The 19,449-nt window shown below is 44.3% G+C and overlaps 1 protein-coding gene across 5 annotated transcripts in view; it reads left to right on the forward strand.

Moving 5' to 3' along the window:
* Nucleotides 1-19,449, forward strand: part of STK39 (serine/threonine kinase 39) — a 485,881-nt gene that overhangs the window by 266,707 nt on the left and 199,725 nt on the right. For all 5 annotated transcript variants that reach the window (XM_067741649.1, XM_067741650.1, XM_067741647.1 and 2 more), the window contains 2 exons: nucleotides 18,520-18,629; nucleotides 18,900-19,001. In XM_067741649.1, coding sequence (XP_067597750.1) covers nucleotides 18,520-18,629; nucleotides 18,900-19,001 — 212 coding nt within the window. The remainder of the gene's footprint in view (nucleotides 1-18,519; nucleotides 18,630-18,899; nucleotides 19,002-19,449) is intronic.

The raw sequence follows: 19,449 nt of genomic DNA on the forward strand, positions 1-19,449 counted from the left end.
GGAAGACCAATAGCAATCACTAGCGCTTCTCCATCTCTGCAGATCGATTCTGTTTGGGACCAGGGAAAATATTTAGCACCTTTTCCCTCCTTGCTCACAGCATCACGGGTAAGGTTTTAGGGGATGGGAGAAGCCATCATCTTAGGCATCATCTGGTGCAGGATTAAGCGTGGTAGTGACACCACACTCTTTTCAGACTAAAAAACTTCAGGTTAAATGTAGTGAATTAAAACCTGAGGATTGCCTACTCCGGGTTTAAAAGAAAATGCTTTACTTCTTATTAGATCTTCTGTGCTCAGAAAACCTGTGTGTGTGTGTGTGTGTGTGTGTGTGTGTGTGTGTGTGTGTGTCTGTGTGTGTGTGTCTGTGAGAGACCTCCTGATAATAAACTTGGAGCAGATGCCTTGGTAAGTGTAACAGATTTTGCTACAATATGATAGAAGGAGTGGCTATTTGAATGGCATGCCTTTCCCACGGCCTAGCATTTTCTTTTCCAATATGATGCTCTGTCATAAACTGTCAGGACGAGCTTAGTGCTTTGTCTGGCAAGTGTCTAAGGCTGTTTGTCCAGAATTACGAGAGATGCTATTTTAAAACATTCATATAAAACAGGTCTCTTTGGGGTGGTCACTACAAATATATTTATCTTAGGATTTTTAAAAAATAGTGACCACTCTTAATCTACTCTAAAAATGTTAATTTCAAAACGATTGATTTCTGAAGAACTTTCCAGAAACATACAACTGCATTATGTAAGGTAGATCTCATGCTCATTTCCACTTACTTTTGCCTTTCAGGTGTGTGTATGTGAGTGAATGTGAATTTCCCATTCCTAGTTTTTCACGACAGAAATCAAATCTGATGCTAGCTAACTATGGCAGCCTAGGAATTTAGAAAGTTATCATCACATCTATCTCAGTGTATCTGAGCCCATGCATATCAGCTTATGCCCTAGGTTTTTCACTGTCTAAGGCACGTTGGGTAACATCTCTGTTTTCTGGGAGGGAGATTTTTTCCTTAGTCAGCCTTCAAATGCATTTTCAGCTTTAGTCAGTTTCTTGAATACTGAAAACCCTATGACTAAAATTTCTGCCAGGAAAACTTGCAGCTAGACTTAACTTGCTTCCAGTATTCAGATATTATTCTCAAGGAGCCAGAGGAAAGTGCAAGGTGGTGGAGTTTTTATACCTAGAGCTGCTGGGTTCTTTTGTGTTCCTTCTGTGTTCTTTGGCTTTGGTAAAGTGTATTGGATGGGGGGAGGAAAGGAATATTTCTCATGTTATAGGGAAGAGAGGCTGCTGCTTCAAGCAAGGTGGTTTGGGCTCCCTGGGTGCACCGGAGGCAGCCTCTGATTAGTATAAGAGAGCTCTGAAGCCTATGAGGCATCGGATCAGGAAAGGATGATGTCGCCGTATTTAAGGGTGCTTGGTCTAGAGCATGGGCTCTGACACCTGCCTGCTGTGAGTCCAGTCCTGGCCCTGTAGCCAAGTTATTCAACTTCCCTGCACTTCAGTTTCCACATCTGTGCAACGTGAAAATACCAGAGGGTTAAAGGAGTTAACACACATTCCATTTTAGAATTAGTTAGCTCGTGTTGCTTTTGTATTGAAATGGGGTCGTGCCCTTTAATTATGCAAGGTGTCCTAAGATCACAGGGAGGCGGCCGGGAAGGTGAGGTTGAAGGCACCTCGCGTGACCGCCTGCCATATCATTTTGCTCTCCCTCTTTCTTTCTTCTTTCCATCAATTTCCTCAGTATCACCGGAGTAAAGAATCTGCAATGCAAATCTCACCATCTGATTACCTGGCCTAAAGTTTAAAACTGTTGCTGATGGAATAAAGCCCTGGTTCCCTAATGTGGCATATGAAGGCCCTGACTGTTTTTCCAGTCTTGTCCGCCACTGCTTTCTCTTTACTTCTTTGTGATCCCCCTTCTCTACCTGGCTCACTTCTTCTCCTTCCCGATTCAGTTCAAGGTGTTCTTTCCTTGAGAAAGCCCTTCCCATCCTTTCCTCTACCACCCCCATTCTCGCTGCATTAAGCACCTTACCCTGGTGGCTTGAAAGTGCCCTTAATACACTCCAACTAGATTGCCTATTACATGATAGTGAAATTGGGTCTCTACGTCCCCCTTTTCCCTCCAGACCGTATATCAAAACTTACCAGCGGTAGAAACCCCATGGTGTTCATCTCAACACTCCCTATTAGTGCCTGGCACATGGCAGGTGTTCACGACCTCTTGGCCAATGTGATCTGAGCGGTCTCACCGGGCTCTACACCCATATGCATCCATCAGTGATAGGGGTGCTCGTGTGAGTCACAGCTGAAAGTTCAGACAAGCAAGAATATATCACCTTAACAGAGAGGAAGGTGAAAGTATTTAAAATATTTAGGCACATACACTAATGCATACTTTTAAGGCTGAAATAATTTTTTTTTAAATATAATTCAATTTAGTAAATTTCTCCAAACTAGTCTCCAGAAAGTTATGAGATTTACATCAACTAACGCATCTGAACAATTCAGGATATAGTTTCAATTATAATAATAAGTGGACTGTCATTCCACGTGAAATGTCCATTTTATTAAGCCTGAAATAGTTTTTTAACAGACACGTTTCAGCTCTGATTTTAGGCAAGCTCTGCCGTAGCCAGCTGGCGATGAAATGATTAATTAAGTCAAGGAAGCGTGGAGCAGACACGTGAATTTAAGAGACATTGGGCACACTCAGAAAATAGAGTACAGTGCAAGTTCACATCTTGGGGGAGGGTATAAATTGCTTTATAGTGAACCAAAGTATGTTTTGAGTTTCAGGAAGTTTGATAGTTATGTGAATTACGGTTTAACAAATTATGCCAAAATTCTCATTTATTCCTTTTTTTGGGGGGGAGGTTAAGTAAATAAAGACAACAAATTAATGTGGCTTCCTGAATCTCGGGATCTTGACAAACGGTACCGTTTGGTGAACCCTCTGGTGTGAACCACGTATACAATCAATTCTGGAAACTTGGTTTTCCTTTCCATTTGTATACCATCAGGGAGAAATACTTGGGGAGATTTTCAGCAGCCTCCCATCCTTTAACAGCTGCTAGCAGTTGTTTGAACAGCAGTCTAAGGAAATCTTACTGGGTGAACTCAATGGGGGAGGACCACTTTGCTCTGTATGCCTGCTGGAATCTTTCCTCAGCTGTGCACGTTCAGCTGCAGGGGGACAGGGTTGAGCTTCAAGGAAGAGTGCAGGAGGACCCTTCTCCCTCTGTCCGCCCTTCTCCCCTCCCCTGCCCCTTTCCTTTCCTCCCTTTCTCTCTCTTCCTCCCTTCCCTTCTTTCTTCCTGTCTTTAAGGGCCTGCACTGTCATTATTAAATTAAATTTCATGTATTACCACAAGCTGCTGCGGTCTGGGGAAAACAAGAGTTTTTTTTTTTTTTTTTTTTAATTGAAGCTTAGTTGGTGTACAGTATCATGTTAGTTTCAGGTGTACAACAAAGTGATTCAGTTATCCATAAGTATGTACCTGTTTTTTTTTTCATATTTTTTTCCCTTATAGGTTATTACAAAATATTGATAGGAGGTCCTTGTTGGTTATATATTTTATATATAGCAGTGTGTATATATTAATCCCAAACTCCTAATTTATTCCTCCCCATCCCCCCTTTCCCCTTTGGTCACCATAAGTTTGTTTTCTAAGTCTGCGGGCCTACTTTTGTTTTGTATAAGTTCATTTGTATCATTTTTTCAAGATTCCACGTCTAAGTGATGTCACATGATATTTCTCTTTGTCTAGCTTACTTCACTTAGTATGATAATCTCTAGGTGCATCCGTGTTGCTGCAAATGGCATTATTTCATTCTTTTTTATGGCTAAGAGTCCAGTGAATACACACACACACACACACACACACACACATCTTCTTTATCCATTCATCTGTCCATGGACACTTAGGTTGCTTCCACGTCTTGGCTACGTATATAGTGCTACAATGAACATTGGGGTGCATGTATCTTTTTGAATTATGGTTTTGTTTGGGCTGTATGCCCAGAAGTGGGATTGCAGGATCTTTTGGTAGATCTATTTTTAGTTTTTTAAGGACCCTCCATACTGTTCTCCCTAGTGGCTGCACCAGTTTACCTTCCCACCAGCAGTCTAGGAGGGTTCCTTTTTCTCCACACCCTCTCCAGAGTTTTTAGACTGAGAGCAGAGCAGTTCAACTCCGTGCTTTGCTGGCTCATTTTTATTGTTTTCGTTGACTTTTTGTTTCCCAGAACCTTCAATTGTTCTAACAAAAATGGTCCTTCCCTGGTGAAAAGGTGAACGTTAGGTGCTTGGGTTCAATGCCTCTGGGGTGGTTAGTTGACAGATATTTATTGAACATTTACTATGTTCCAGGCACAGTCTCTGAGCTGATCTGTCGTCAGCAATGGAGACTTCGTGTCTGCTGTCCTGGAGTTTACGGCTCAGGTGAAACAGACAGCTATCAACAATTTGCTGTGACATTTAATTTAAAAAATTTGTAAGTGGAGAGAAATGCATATACCCGAGGAATTTAAGTTAGCCACTCTAGGTCTAGTTTAATATGTTGTCCTGGGGATAAATCTTAAATATGTATTGTACATATGAATAATTTGGGACTAGGCATTTTTGATCAATAACATCTCATAAGTTACTGCATGTATCATAGGTAGATTAGAGATTTTTAGGAAATTTAAATAGATTTAACATGTATTTACACTCTATGTAATATAATTTAACACTTGATTTCACAGAGTACACTTGAGAACACAGTCACCAAGGATTATCTAGTCCCCAGGTCACTAACGTACCCTGTGCCCTCCCTCAAGTTCTTTGCTGGCCATGTATCACCTATAAAGTGAGGCTCTTAGGCTCTCAAGTTTCCTTTCAGCTCTAAAAATTGTATAACTGCAGTACAGAAGAACTCTGTAACCCCCATGCCCCCCAACAAACTGCCCTTCTCACAGTCTTCCCTGCTTCTTTTAATGGCAGCTCTATCCTATGTAATAGGGCAGAAATCCAGTGTTCCTGACCCTTCTTCTCTTATACCCCATGTCCTGTCCAATTTGTCAGCAAATGCTATTGTGAACCATGCGTCACCACCTCCCCTGCAGTCATCCTGGTCCAAGCCACCATCATCTCTTCCCTGGATTATTACCGTAGCCTCCTAAGAGGTCCTCTTCTGTCCTTGTCCCTGTGTGCTCAGCTGTTTACACGGCATCCAGAGTGATGCTGTTAAAATAAGCCAGCTTGTATCAGGGCTTTACTCAAAACCTTGTAATGCCTTTCCACCTCAGTCAAAGTCCTAGTGGTGGCCTCCTGGGCCTTACAAGATCTAGCTCCTCCTTAGCTTGTTGACCTCATTTCCTAGCCCTTCCTTTCCCTCACTTTCCTCCAGTCAAACTGGCCTCCTTGCCACTCATGCTCCTGTCTCATGTCCTTTGCATGGCTTGTTCCCTCTACCTGGAATGCTGTACTCAGTACCTCACATGTCCCATCAGTGAGGCTTCCATGGATGGCATCCTGTGGTGAATTGCAGTGCCTCTGTCCCATACTCTCCATCCCCTGATCTTTTTATCTTTATTGTACACATTAATGTATTCTACATTAGTGGTTCTCAAGGTGTGATTCTAAATCAGCGGTATCGGCATCACCATAAGAGCTTGATAAAAATGCAAGTTCTTGTCCTCTTCCATCCCTAGTTTCTGCTGAGTCAGATTGCTGGTGGGGTCCAGCAATCCATATTTTAAGAAGCCCTCTCATGATTCTGATGCACACTGAAGTCTGAGAACCACTGCTGTCTATTGTGCTTCGTAATTTTATCCTCCCCACCCCTGTCCCGACTTAAAGTCAGCTCCATGAAGGCAGGGGTTTCTGTTCCTGGTGCTAGAGTTTAGAATGGAAATGGTACTTAGTAAGAGCTGAGGAAATAGTGGTTGAATGAATGAATGAACATGTGACTATGTAGTAAATTTAAATTAAAAGAATACTGAGTGGGGCTTCCCTGGTGGCGCAGTGGTTGAGAGTCCGCTTGCCGATGCAGGGGACACGGGTTCGTGCCCCGGTCCGGGAGGAACCCACATGCCACGGAGCGGCTGGGCCGTGAGCCATGGCCACTGAGCCTGCGCGTCCGGAGCCTGTGCTCCGCAACGGGAGAGGCCACAACAGTGAGAGGCCCGCGTACTGCAAAAAGAAAAAAAAAAAAAGAATACTGAGTAATAGAGTTTAATGTATGTTCCTCATATTTTAGTGACTCTGCTCAGTGTTAGGAGTTTTAAATATGAGGTTTTCTTTATCACAGATTTAAAAATCTGCAGATCTTCGAAGATTGCGTTATCCCCGACTAATCCTTCTTGAAACTTTGTGCAAATGATGTGAATTGTTGCTTTAAATACTTGTGGCATCTGGAATTGGGCTATTTTAATCATCTCCCGTAGGGACCATCTCTTTAAAAGTGTACAGATAGGTCATTCTGGTTTATTGGAAGCTTCTGATAGTCGAGCTAGTTGCGTGGAGATTTGTATGAAAAAGACCACCTGGAGCTATATGAATATTGCATTGGAAATTTAGACATTAATCTTTGATCTAAGTTGCTTGTGCCAGTCTTTGTGGGTATGGCCAGCCAGGAGCCCCCAGCGACTGCAGAGCACGCCTTTGGTTTCGGAAATGATGATCCCTGTATAATATGCTTACCTAGTGTTCCCCTCGCTCTGCTGTCAGTTCAGCAGAGTCGGTCTTACAGATGAGGGTACTGAGGACTGCTGAGTGATTGTGGCCTCGTTGGAGGTCATTCTGAAGGTCATAAAAGCAGATCATGCCAGACCTCCCCAGACTTCGCTTTTTATCCTCGGCTGACTTCCTCGCCATTAGGCTCCCTGCCCCCTCCCCCACCTGCTTCTTCACGCTATGCCTTTTGACAGCTCAGCGGTCCCGGGGTTCAGTTTCTCAGCTGAAAAATAAGGAAGGTTGACAAGATGTTTTCCGAGGATCTATCTTGCATCAGAGTGTTTCAGTGTCCCTTCATTAGCCTCACTCACTAAAGGCATTCTCAGTCCTATTTGAAAGCATTCAAAGCAGAGGGTGATCTTGGGCATGGAGCAGAGAGTAAGCCAAGCATCTGTCCTGTGGCTACTTTCACCAGAGCATCTTTAAAACTATCCCTCCCACTCCCACTGGGGAGCCAGGGAGAATGAGTTTGTGACTTGGGGAGTATCTGTGGCTTTCCTTTGCTCACTGTAATTATCATAGTTGATAGAAAGTTGACCACGAGTGAGCTCTTGGTTGTGTCTGTCTTTAGACTTGAGAAAGCTGGCTCTTGCCTGCACTTGCAGCACACCTGGTCTGGGTTTACTGCTCCAGCCTTCCTGGCCGCCCTTTCTTCTGCTGCTGCCCCGCCAGGTGTGGCCTCTGGCTTCACGTCTCCCAGGAAGTTCACCTGCTTTGGGCTTTGGGGGAGGGTTCAGCGACTCTGACATAGATGGGCAGATTATCGGTAGTTTGCCATTGTCTTAAACTAGTGTTCTCCTTCACGCTGGGGCTAATTGGCTGTATTAGTCAGCAGAACTGTGAGCCAAATGTGAATTGACACCAGCCACCACTTACTCTTCTTCTTGTCTCTTTTAAGCCTGTGTTGTCTTGATTGTGAGAATGGTTGAGGAACTGGCAGCCTGCGTAGCCTCCAAATTTTTACCAAGAATACCTCTGTTGAATTTTTAACATAATTTGTCTGTGTCATTGTGGATCGATGTTGACTCCATGGACGAAGTACAGATAAGTGCTAAGAGCTCTTCCTTTCTAAGTAGAAATGTAGCACATCTGAAGGAGCCCTGTTGATGGCAATTTCGAGAGTCTGCCCACATGAAATACCAGCCCTGGGAAGGTTTGCTTCTTTGTGGGTTTGTTTTGTGTGTGTGCTTTGAAAGGTGAAACTCTAGCTTTAGGGAATAAAAAGATGTCTTCTAATTTCTTCTTTTGCCATCAGAAAAGGCCGTGAAATTGTTATTCTCTGATGTTTCAAACACGGTCAGGACTGCCTCTCCCTCATTAATAGACGGGGAACGTGGACTTGTGCAGAGCAGCTAGAAGTGACTCCCTAGGGCCCAGGCTCTGGAACTACGGCAGATCCTGTTTTCTGATCCTGAACGCCTTGGACACCATGCCACATGTGGGTGGGGCTGCAGTCTGTAGAGCCAGCCCAGGCCATTGAGACCACTTGCTTACGAGAAGGAGTAAATAGAATTGAAAACCAGGAGTCTGATTCAAGGAAAGAAGTTTGGGTAGAAAGCGAGGGTTTTCAGAAAACTCTCTTTGGTTCTATCTGGTCCCTCTTGGGGTCCCTCCCTCCTGAGCAGGACAGGTGGTGTCCCCCCCCCCCCCCATAGTGAGGCGGTGTGTGAATAATTGATTACTAATAGCAGATAAGGTGCCGACATATTTCTTATTGACTTGCCTAAAAATTGAGTGGATTCAGTGTTATCACTTTAATATTATAATGCTATCACCCTCACACAACTGCATTTCAGAGCTTTCGTGAGGGGGAGAGAGAGGTTTAGTGTTACAGATAACCTGTGCTGGGGCTAATGCTTACCCGCAGCCCGGCTCTTCTATGCCCTGGCACCTCCAGTGAGCAGCTCTTACGGACGGACTGTTAATAAGTTTTGTGGTTTTAACTTATGGAAATGTATCATAAAAAGATTTTGTACAAATCTGAGCATTCCCACAGAGGTGTGCCACGTGTGTGAATTTGTCCTGCGTGACACATTAGCATCGCTGGGCCAGACAGTTCTGTGTAGGACATGATTTTCGTTTGTAGTGTTGGCCTTGTACTCACTTGTCATAAAATACATGAATGTGCACTCGACTTTCTCCAAGCCACTCTCTTTCTACTGCTGTGGTTCTCTTCGCCAAAGAGGTGAAGGAGGGAAGCCGTGGAGCTGGCTGTACTTGGAGGTCTTCCGGTCATACTGAATCGTGCCGTGGTGCCTGCTAGGAAGACGGTGCCCTTGAGCAGCGCTTCTTCAGCTGCACTGCGCATCGAATCAGCTGGGGCTCTTGCTATAGTACAGATTCTGTTCACTAGGTCTGGGGTGGGATCCAAGATTCTGTGTTTCTCAGAGGCTCCCAGGTGATGCTCATGCTTCTGGTCTATGGACCCCACTTTGAGTAGCAAGGACCTAGACGAGAATGTTGAAGATACCTCTCTCTCCTGTTTTCCTGGAAGTGTATTATTGTTCCATTTTTGGAACATTTATGTAAGCGTAGCCCCAAACAGAACTATTGGCAAACAAGTGAATTAGGCTCTTCTTGTAGTATGTTTTTTTTTTTTCCCCCTTGAGACGCTGGTGCATTTATTTGTTTTGATTTGTGCCCCTGGTATTAAAAGCCATGCTTAATACTGGACCTGTTTAAAACTCCAGAATTGCACTGTGTGCCAAATCGTTTTCTTGCTGATTTTTTACCAAGCCCATTTGGGAATTGCATCGACTTTGGCCTCTGATGCAGTGGTTAACTGTTAACAGTTAGGAAGTATGAATAAACATGGCTGGACTGGGGAAAGACAGGGGATTGTAAAAATTAAAAAGCCTTTGGGTACAAATACCAGAGGGCTTGACCGTCAGGGGATGAAGCAATACGGACGTTTAACAATCTCACGTAGCATTAGTCTGGGGTATACTGTTCCAGGGTTGGTGCAGGAGCCCAGGGTATCACAGAGGTCTTGGGCTCTTTACTACTCTCTGTTCTGCACCTCAGTCATGTCAGGCAGCCCATGTCCCCACGGGCTCCTTTGCTCCCGGCATCACATCCTCATGCGACAGTGTCCCTAACAGGCAGGGGGAGTGGGGAGGAAACCACCCTGGTAGGGTGGTTCTTGTGTTAGGCAGAAAATATCCCCACGAGTGTCTGTACCGTATTCCTCTTGGATCCCATGGGTCAGGACTAGGGCAGACCCTCAGACCATTCACCAGCCCAGGAATCAGACACCATGATTGCCTTAGATCTGTACAGTTAATCCCCCTGGGGCCCGGCACACCAAATCAGGATGCTGGTAGAGATCGGGGTGTGGATGTTGGGTAGCAGATCACCAGTGTGTGCTGCCAGGGACTTAATATTATTAGGAAACTACTATATGCATTCTGTGCCCCTCATTTTATAGCTTGTGAAACTGTTGCTCAGGGAAGTGAAGTGGATGAGCGGGGAGTGTAAATGGCATCACACGCAGGCCTGTTCGATTCCAAAGTACCTTCTCGGGGTGGAAATGTGGTTCCTTGCTACTCACTGTGTCCTCCCTCGGTGCCTCTCCTCTCCCCTGTAGCTTCAGGGATCATTGATGGGGACACACTGGGAACGATCAGGACCCCATGGTGTGCCACGTATCCCACACCAAGTGTGTCACTATTTGGCCTCTTACTAGTTATGCCCACACCACTGTTAGAGTAGAGAGAAAACTTCGCCTATGAGTAAAGTGACATTCCTTCAAGAAGGAAACCAGCCTGGTGAACGTTGGCGGCCACTGTGTAGGTCTCGCCACATCCTGCCTTGGCCCGCTGGGCTCTGGGCTCTGCTTCTTGCTCTGGGTTTGCTGAGTTCTGCAGGTACCTGGAGGCGCCGCGTCCTCCTGGAGGACTTGAGGCATCCCCTCTGCCACCTCTGAGTCAGTGCTGCCCTGCGCTGTCTCCTGCCTGGTTTCAGGGGTTCCCAGCAGGCACGAGGCAGTGCTGCCCTTGCCTCCCCACCGTCCTGCCCCTGCAGACTTGCTTCTTATTGCCTGGAGGTCTGATGACACCCTGAAGATGGCAAGCCTCCAGGAGAGTGAAAAGTTGTTCCTGTTTAATTTACAAACAGAAATAAAACAAGCAGTAAAACTGGTAGAAAAGGCTGGGTTTAATTATACATTAAAGAAAAGTAAAATTGAGAAACAAGTGATTAGGTCAGTTAAAAAAGCGAAAAGCACTGTGCTCAAGGATGTGATAATGGGGTAAACATTGCAATCAGAAGGAAAGAATACTGGGAGACTGTTGGCTCCTACATACAGGATGGATTATGGCCGGGGATTCTGCCTTGTTATTCTTCAGATGCAATGTGGGGAGAGAGTTTGACCAGAGAGGGCTGTGATCAGAACTGTGCTTTAGGAAGAGTAATCTGCATGGAATAAGTCTGGATTGCAGTTGGAGGAGGCATGCCTCTGATTCTGTAATTGCTAAAGCCTTCAGTTATCCTGGTCTGTGTCTTTGCTCTCTCACCAAGAAAATCTGGGGGCAGAAAGGACACCTTGAAATTACCAGCAAACAGAAGACGATACCTTAACATAATTCTTCTATTCGTGTTGTTTAGGTCATGTAATAGTCACTCTATTTCAATTAATGTCATATTTTCCCATGTTAGCTCTCACTAGAAGGCTGGCATTGTGTTTGAATCAAAGCTGTGCAAAATCAAAGCGACACCCACGCCGGTTGGACACTACTGTGCCTACGGGGGCGCTGCACCACTGACACACGTTTTACTATAAAAACAACATGAAAAGAACGAAATACGTCATTTAAAGCAAAACAACTGTTCATCCAGTTCCTAACAGAATTAAGAAAATATTTGCTTCTGTTTTATACCCATTATCATAGTTTGCATAATTTAAATCATAATGTGCTTCTCTATAGGCTTCTTCATTCACCAACATTGGATGTGTAACATTTTAAGGACACCTGTGAGACTCACGAAGGCCGGATGCTGGCAGCCCTGAAAATGTTTCCTGGGTGTTCAGAAGTACATTTCAGTTTTGCCAGTAAAGTCTTGACTCTCTCATGAGAAAAAAACAACAACTGGGAATCAAACCAAATTATGCAGGGATTGTTTTTGATGATATAAATATGACATTTAGGATTAACCAGAGAACCTCAAGCCAGTTTTTCTATGCTGGGTGATCACAACTTGATCTTTACTCAGGGAAGAGCGTAGGAGTTGTGGAATATTAACCCCATTATTCCTTTTTGTGTTTCCGGTACCTAAGAATACACCGAATTTTCCCAAAAAGGAGCCTGGGGCTATGTGGCTAAAACTCCTCTGTGAAGGACTGTGGATTTCATTCAGACCTTCAGTAACTTGCTATATGGTCCTTGGCAAGTTATTTCATCTTGTTTATTCCTTCCTCTTTTTTAATTCCAGTACTCACTAAATTATCACATTTCATTAAGGATTTGTCTCATGCTTTCGTTTTTCAGAGTCTCTGTTCAAATATAGGCCCTGTTGATTTTACTCCTGGGCTATGGCTGTGGTCTTCCTGCTTCTAGTCTTTCTGTTTTCCTGAACATCCCTGCATGATTTCTTGTCCCCAGCTCTCCTCTTGACTAGAGAGAAAGCAACAGTAGTCCAGGGTAGTAACTGGATCAAGTACAGCTTCCTTTACCTGCAACTCAGACTCTGTAGTTGGGCTCCTTGACAGGCTCAGTGCTTCTTCCCTTTTCCAGACCATGGCCTCTGGGGAAGAGAGGCTGCTTCTGGCAGGGAACTACCAGGGGCCCCTGTAGCCACTGTGACTCTCGCTGCCCCAGACCTGCAACCAGCCGCTCGGAGGTCTAAAGGATCAGTATCTGTTGCAACCCATTTTGAATACGATTTAGGAAGCTCTGAGCTCTCAAATGTTGGTTCTATTACTCTCTAGCCAAGTATGGAATGGACCTAAGCCATTTTTTTTTTTCCATGCACAACTCAGGTTCCCTTTCACAGATATTAGTAGATTTTATAGATGTTTGAGGTAGGTTCGGGTTGGCTAACTCACCTACAGCGTCACTCCCAGGTTTGAAGGAAATCAAGATTCAGACCAAATTTTGCCCTTCGTTAGCAAGCAAGAACCCTAGAGATTTCTCACAGTTTATTCCGTAAGCTCAAGGAGATTCCTGCTCTCTGTCCTTCTAGGTGAATGAAAAATTCACTCGAAGCCGACATGCCAGCATTCCAGATGCAGTTTTCTCATACACTTGTGCTTGGCATCTAGAATCTAACTAGGCAGAAAACTGGTTAGGGGTTTAGGTTCCTCTTGGGCCTGGCTGGATTCTTTCTTTCTATTCATGCCAGATGGGGAGTATATCTAAAATATTTTAGCCCCTCTCTGTGTGCTCACTACTTTGACTTTTACCAGTGAAAGCCTGTTTCTAACATGCATCTTGCCTATCAGCAGGTGACTCTTTTCCCCAACAGTAGTCCCTTTTGGGCATTCACCTGGCTCATACTTATCTATACTTAGATACGGATAACAGAAATACTTCTAGCAGCTGCCTCTGGCATCGTGAATCAAGTGCTGCGAGACCCTTCTAGCACTGGGCATTCTGGCTCAGAACACCAGTTGACCACCTGGGTTGCAGTACCACAAATATAATATCACACGGTGTATATTGAAGTATTGTAGGTAAATTTTAGACATCATATAACAACACAGTTGGCAGACTAGTTTTGCAGGTTAAATCAGGCAGGCGGAATTGCTTTATCGTGCTTTTCCACTTTTTTTTTTTTTTTTTTTTAATGTATTTGTTGCCAGCGACAGCAAAAACGAGAGGTTTTACATCAAGATCTCAATGTTTGGCTTTCTGTGGGAAAATTGGGGCATCTGCAGAAACAGGGCCATTTTCCTCTATGACAGTTTTCTTTTCCAGCGGAACAGCAGAAGCTTGCTTTAGACCTGGGGATGGGCTCCTGGGAAGGGCCCTGCACTTCCTAATGTCCCCCTATGCTGAGACAGATATCAAGTGCCCTTCACCATTGAGATGGAGCTATTGGTTTGCAGGACCCCCTTCCCTCCTTCTTATTCCTGCCTGGGCCCCTGTAAGTATTTGAGTTTTTGAGCCATGCAGCTGTCAGACAGTTTTTCTTCTTGACTCAACACTTGTGCTTTGCTCGTGCTGCTTCTCTGTCTGGAAGGTCACTTCCTTTTGGGCTCGTCTGTCCAACACTCAACCTCATCTTCAAGGCCAGGTCCAAGGCCCACTTCGAGATGGAGTCTTTCATGGCTATTACAGTCCTAACTCTTCCACTTCTACATGGACAGCAGAGCATAGCGTTTGATTCCACACGTTCTGTTTCATGCCTTCTCCCTCCTTAATGGTAATATTCTTAAGGTCAGGAAGCATGTTCTTCTCGTATTTTATATCTACCACTGTAAAAACGTTCATGCTTATCCCCTCAGCCCAGTTGTAAGGCAGAGAACAGTAGCTTATTGATCTGCCTAACAATTATTATAAAGCCTATTTATCCATGGTAAAAAGAAGTAGAGGGGTGTTATAAATGTGAAAATAATGTAAGAACAGGCATAACCAAGAAGCCTGAAAGGTTAAGTGCCTTGCTGGAGTCACACAGTTGGGGAATAGCTTCGTCTTCAGCCTAACCACTGAGCATCCTGCCTTGGTTCCTTAGGGCTGTGCTATTTCCTGGCAGGTCTGCTACTTGCTAAATCAGGTAGCTGCACCCCAATCGCCTGCAGGTCCTCCACAGGGCTTAGTGTTCACATATCAAAACAAGACAATTCCCAAAGTCACTTAAATCGTATGCCACAAATGAGGGAAGAAAGGTGATGAAGGTACATCAGACTTAACCATACAAGGCACCAAGAGTCAGGATGCCAAAGATGCTTCTGTCATTTTTTTGTTTGTTTTTTTTTTGTTTTGCCGTACACGGTCCTCTCACTGTTGGGGCCTCTCCCGTTGCGGAGCACAGGCTCCGGACGCGCAGGCTCAGCGGCCATGGCTCACGGGCCCAGCCGCTCCGCGGCACGCGGGATCCTCCCGGACCGGGGCATGAACCCGTGTCCCCTGCATCGGCAGGCGGATTCTCAACCACTGCGCCACCAGCAAAGCCCCCTGTTAGTTATTTTTAAATTTTTATTTATTTATTTATTTTTTGCAGTACGCGGCCCTCACCGTTGTGGCCTCTCCCGTTGCGGAGCACAGGCTCCAGACGCGCAGGTTCAGCGGCCATGGCTCACGGGCCCAGCCGCTCCGCGGCACGCGGGATCCTCCCAGACCGGGGCACGAACCCGCGTCCCGTGCATCGGCAGGTGGCCTCTCAACCACTGCGCCACCAGGGAAGCCCGCTTCTGTCGTTAATAAGGACCAGCAGAGTGTCCTCTGCTGATGGTCCTCCCCTTAGTGGAGGGAACAATGTACTGGGATGATGCCAAGGTTGGAATTTGGGAGTAGTGTTAGATGAGGCGGAAGAGGAAAGGGGAGTCAGATTTGCATGTTGTTCTGAGGGATTCTGACTTTATCCTGGGGGAGCAGGGAGCCTTTAAAGACTTTTAAGGAGCCGTCAGGCCTGTGACATAGAAGTGCCTGGCTGCTGCAGGCTGGTCTGGGGAAAGCAGGGAGGTGGTGACCTCGGAGGCTGCCCCAGGACTCTTGGGCTGGGGAAGGAGAGAACTGGATGGATTCAAAAGATGTGAAAGCCTTTTCGTTACCAGGATGACCGCACTCTTTCTGGTTTGAGATGCAGTTATTCCTTGAGGCTGACTAACTTGATGTGTAGCCTTTGATTCCGTGTTGCCAGAGAAATGTTCATGGTTTCTGACCCACACGTATCTGCCTCCACTCCCCTGGGCTGTCTGGAGGTCCCCTCAGCAGTCAAGGGCACTTTTCACTGTTTTCTGCTCTGCCACCTCCACTGCTCTTGTCACATGTAAGCTGTCTCCACAGCATATACCCGTCTTCCTGTTTACACAAGCACCCTACAAAGTTCAGTCCAAAAGTTCTCTTTCACGGTACATATAAATCCTTTTCTGTATACACTGCCCATACGTATGAGCAAATTGTACATTTATTCTGTAGTCATAGGGTGAGTAGATGTTAGGATTGGTGTTTTCTGCTTCTGGAATTTTTCTTCTGAGCTTTAAAGATGTTTAACCGTCTGTTTATGAGTTAAAAGTGAGTGTTCTAAGTGGAGTCTGTGAATACAAATGTGAATCAGGAAAATACATTGAAGAGGCATTGTCAATAATGAATTGCAACTATGCATCTCTCTCAGCAGTTTTTGCAGCTTTAAAAGGTCTAATGTAATCAGATGTTTTGGGGTTTTTTTTGTTTAATTTTTATTTATTTATTTTTGGCTGCCTTGTGTCTTCATTGCTGCGTGCGGGCTTTGTCTGGTTGCGGCGAGCGGGGGCTACTCTTCTTTGTGGTGCGCGGGCTTCTTACTGTGGTGGCTTCTCTTATTGCGGAGCACGGGCTGTAGGTGCACGGGCTTAGTTGCTCCGCGGCATGTGGGATCTTCCCAGACCAGGGCTCGAACCCGTGTCCCCCTGCATTGGCAGGCGGATTCCCAACCACTGTGCCATTAGGGAAGTCCCATCAGATGGTATTTTTAAGGAATTAAAAACAATTATTGTTAACAATGGATTTTTGTCTAGATTATATCTTTTAGGAAGATATATGTATATTTGGGGTGTAGAATTGCTTCAACTGCATGGAAAAGAATTTATTTTTCCTTAAAACAACTTTTACCCATATCCTTAATTATTTACAGATGATATGTATTTATTTAATATTATCATGTTACACAATTATTTTAATAAAAACAGAATGTTGGATTCACTGTTAAACTTCTTTTCCGAAATACAAATGAGGTTGAAATGTATATTTTCGAAAGCCTTATCATGTTGTTTCTTCCTCTAGCCAAATATAGTAGATACTTACAAATGATTAAGTTGACCTAGCTCTTCTGTAAGAGAATGAATTTTATCTCCTCCTACCTGAAGGAGACCGTTTCAGTGGTTTCTTTTCAGAAAGCTTGATTTTTCTGACTGTAATGTAAGAGTTCAAATAGAGTTCAGCACATACATGCAAATTAAATGATATAGCATTTTCAGAATATACTTTTGCTCACTATTAACACGAGAGTAGCAGTTGGAATAAAGACACCCTTTGTCAATTTTTCCTTTGACTTGAAGTTGTAATCCTATTGGGATTTGAGTGAATTTAAACGTAAATAAAATGGAACAGGCAACAGATTTCAACTCGGGGAACTGGTCCCAGTGTTATTGCATAACTTAATAATGTAGATCTAACGCAAATGCTAATATTTGACCTTGGTCTGTACTTGACGCTGTTCTTTGGTAATTGCCATCATCCTGGCAGTCACCGAAGGGGGCCAGCAAAGGAGAGTCATGTGAGAGCAGTTTGAAGGGGTCCACACTGCATAATCTGCTGCAGTGTTTTGAGGTGTTGACATCCCTTTTTTATAACTGTTCACCAGCTTTCTATTGAGGTGCCCTTGAGTTGGCTCTTACTGGTAGGTCTGTACTAGCCCTAAGTAGTTGGTAGTTTAACTTACTAACTAATTTTAACCATTAGTAAAACTCTAAGCACAGATGCATGCATTAATAATCACTGGGTATTCCCTCTCTACTTTCACATATACAAACATAATTTTTGCATAAATGCATGCACGTATACAGTATGCTTAATTAATTCATGTCCTCACAAGAAGAACTCCTAATATATAATGGATGTCAAGAAGAGTATTATTTCATTCTACAAACCTTTCCGTCTATATCTATGAAAATTATCCAGAAAGCAAACGTTGAAAAAAAACCCAGTCTTTACTGACTGGGCTTATCCTTTGTGTTGATTGCTACGTGTGGGCAAAACTGGGCATGTTGGCTTTAGGTACCTGGGTTTGTGGATTTGCCATTATGATTTTGGCTAAAGTGTTACCGAGCACTGTTCAAGGAAGGGCATGGGAATGTGGAAGTTGTGTGTTATTCGTGCTTTATTTCAAGGAAGAAATCCGCTCCCCAAACATTGATGATGTGGGATTAAAGAGGCTAGAAAATAATCATAATAAAAGAAAACATAAAAAGAAACACATGCTAGTTTTACTACCATTGATGCTATTCTTATAAATGATTTTCTAAAATGAATCTTAGCTAAAAGCTAAGATCCTTTAATTTAGGGCTTTGGAAAGCCCTAAATGTATGTATGTATATTTTTATTGTGGTCTTTTATGGTTAGTTATGACTTGTGATACCTTTTTGGTAGAAAATATAAAAATGATATGCTGAGCTTTTGGACTGGTGAGCTTGCTGACCCATAACCTGTGATGAGGGCGTTCTCTGAAGTGTAGGGCAGGGGTACCCAACCCCCAGGCCACAGACCGCTACCTGCCCACGGCCTGTTAGGAACCCGGCCGCACAGCAGGAGGTGAGGGGCGGGTGGGCAAGTGAGCGAAGCTTCATCTGCCGCTCCCCATTGCTCCGGCTGGCATTACCGCCTGAAGCATCGGCCGTCCCTGCCCCCGGGGAAAAATTGTCTTCCACGAAACCGGTCCCTGGTGCCAAAAAGTTTGGGGAACGCTGGTGTAGGGGATGGCGGGTGGCAGGACTGCCCTGCTGTATGGCTGAGAGAGCTCCACAGTGTTTGGAGCAAGTCATCACCATTGCGAGGCCCATCAGGAAAAGAGATGTTCTTAAAGGCAGAATTTGTAAGCCATAATGTCTTACCTAAAATAAGGGTGATTTTTTTTTTTTTTTCTTTTCAGATTTTGGGGTAAGTGCTTTCTTAGCAACAGGGGGTGATGTTACCCGGAATAAAGTAAGAAAAACATTCGTTGGCACCCCGTGTTGGATGGCCCCTGAAGTCATGGAACAGGTGAAATAAATTAATAAAGAAAATAAAAGTGATGTTTTGATTGACATAGTATAGTTGTACAATACATGTCATTAGTACACTAACATTTTGTTCAAATCGATCATTTTACTAGAATGCGTCATGCAAGATTTAATTCCCGATTGCTGGGCCTTAGCAAAGTAATCTCAAGGTTGTGCACACACGGCCGTGGACTTCTGACATAATATGGACCCCGTCATGTATAACATGCCGGCTGTATAATTGTGTTTTTTTCCCTGCTTCCCTTCTTAGGTGAGAGGCTATGACTTCAAGGCTGACATGTGGAGTTTTGGAATAACTGCCATTGAACTCGCCACAGGAGCAGCGCCTTATCACAAATATCCTCCTATGAAAGTAATTGCTCTTGGAAATATTATGTCGGGTTTGAAATATGATTTAACAGAATCCATTCTCTTAAACATAGTCATTTCTCTCTTAGACCCAAGGGGAATTAATGGAGGGATGCAGCCAAGTTAAATGTTAGCTGATGCTCTCAGCGGACAGAATGGGACAAAAGTAGCACAGTTGCCGGCTTTGAAGCTTGCTTTGCATTCTTAGCACAGAAGAATGTGATCAGATTGGTCGATGGAGGTTGATAGATGAGACAAATGCTGGTCATTACTCTCTCTATCACCGAATACCCCCAGCTCCCCAAGAAAAATCTAAAAGTAGATTATAGTGATATCATCTTTACAGATGGATTTCCCAAATTTTCAGGCCCTTTTTCCCCCATGGTCTGTAACATTTCACTCCTGTTCTCATAGTGTCATGTTGGTGACTCATCGGAAATAAAGGAGCGTTT

Source organism: Pseudorca crassidens, chromosome 6 (assembly GCF_039906515.1).
Source record: "Pseudorca crassidens isolate mPseCra1 chromosome 6, mPseCra1.hap1, whole genome shotgun sequence".
Taxonomy (NCBI): Eukaryota; Metazoa; Chordata; class Mammalia; order Artiodactyla; family Delphinidae; genus Pseudorca; species Pseudorca crassidens.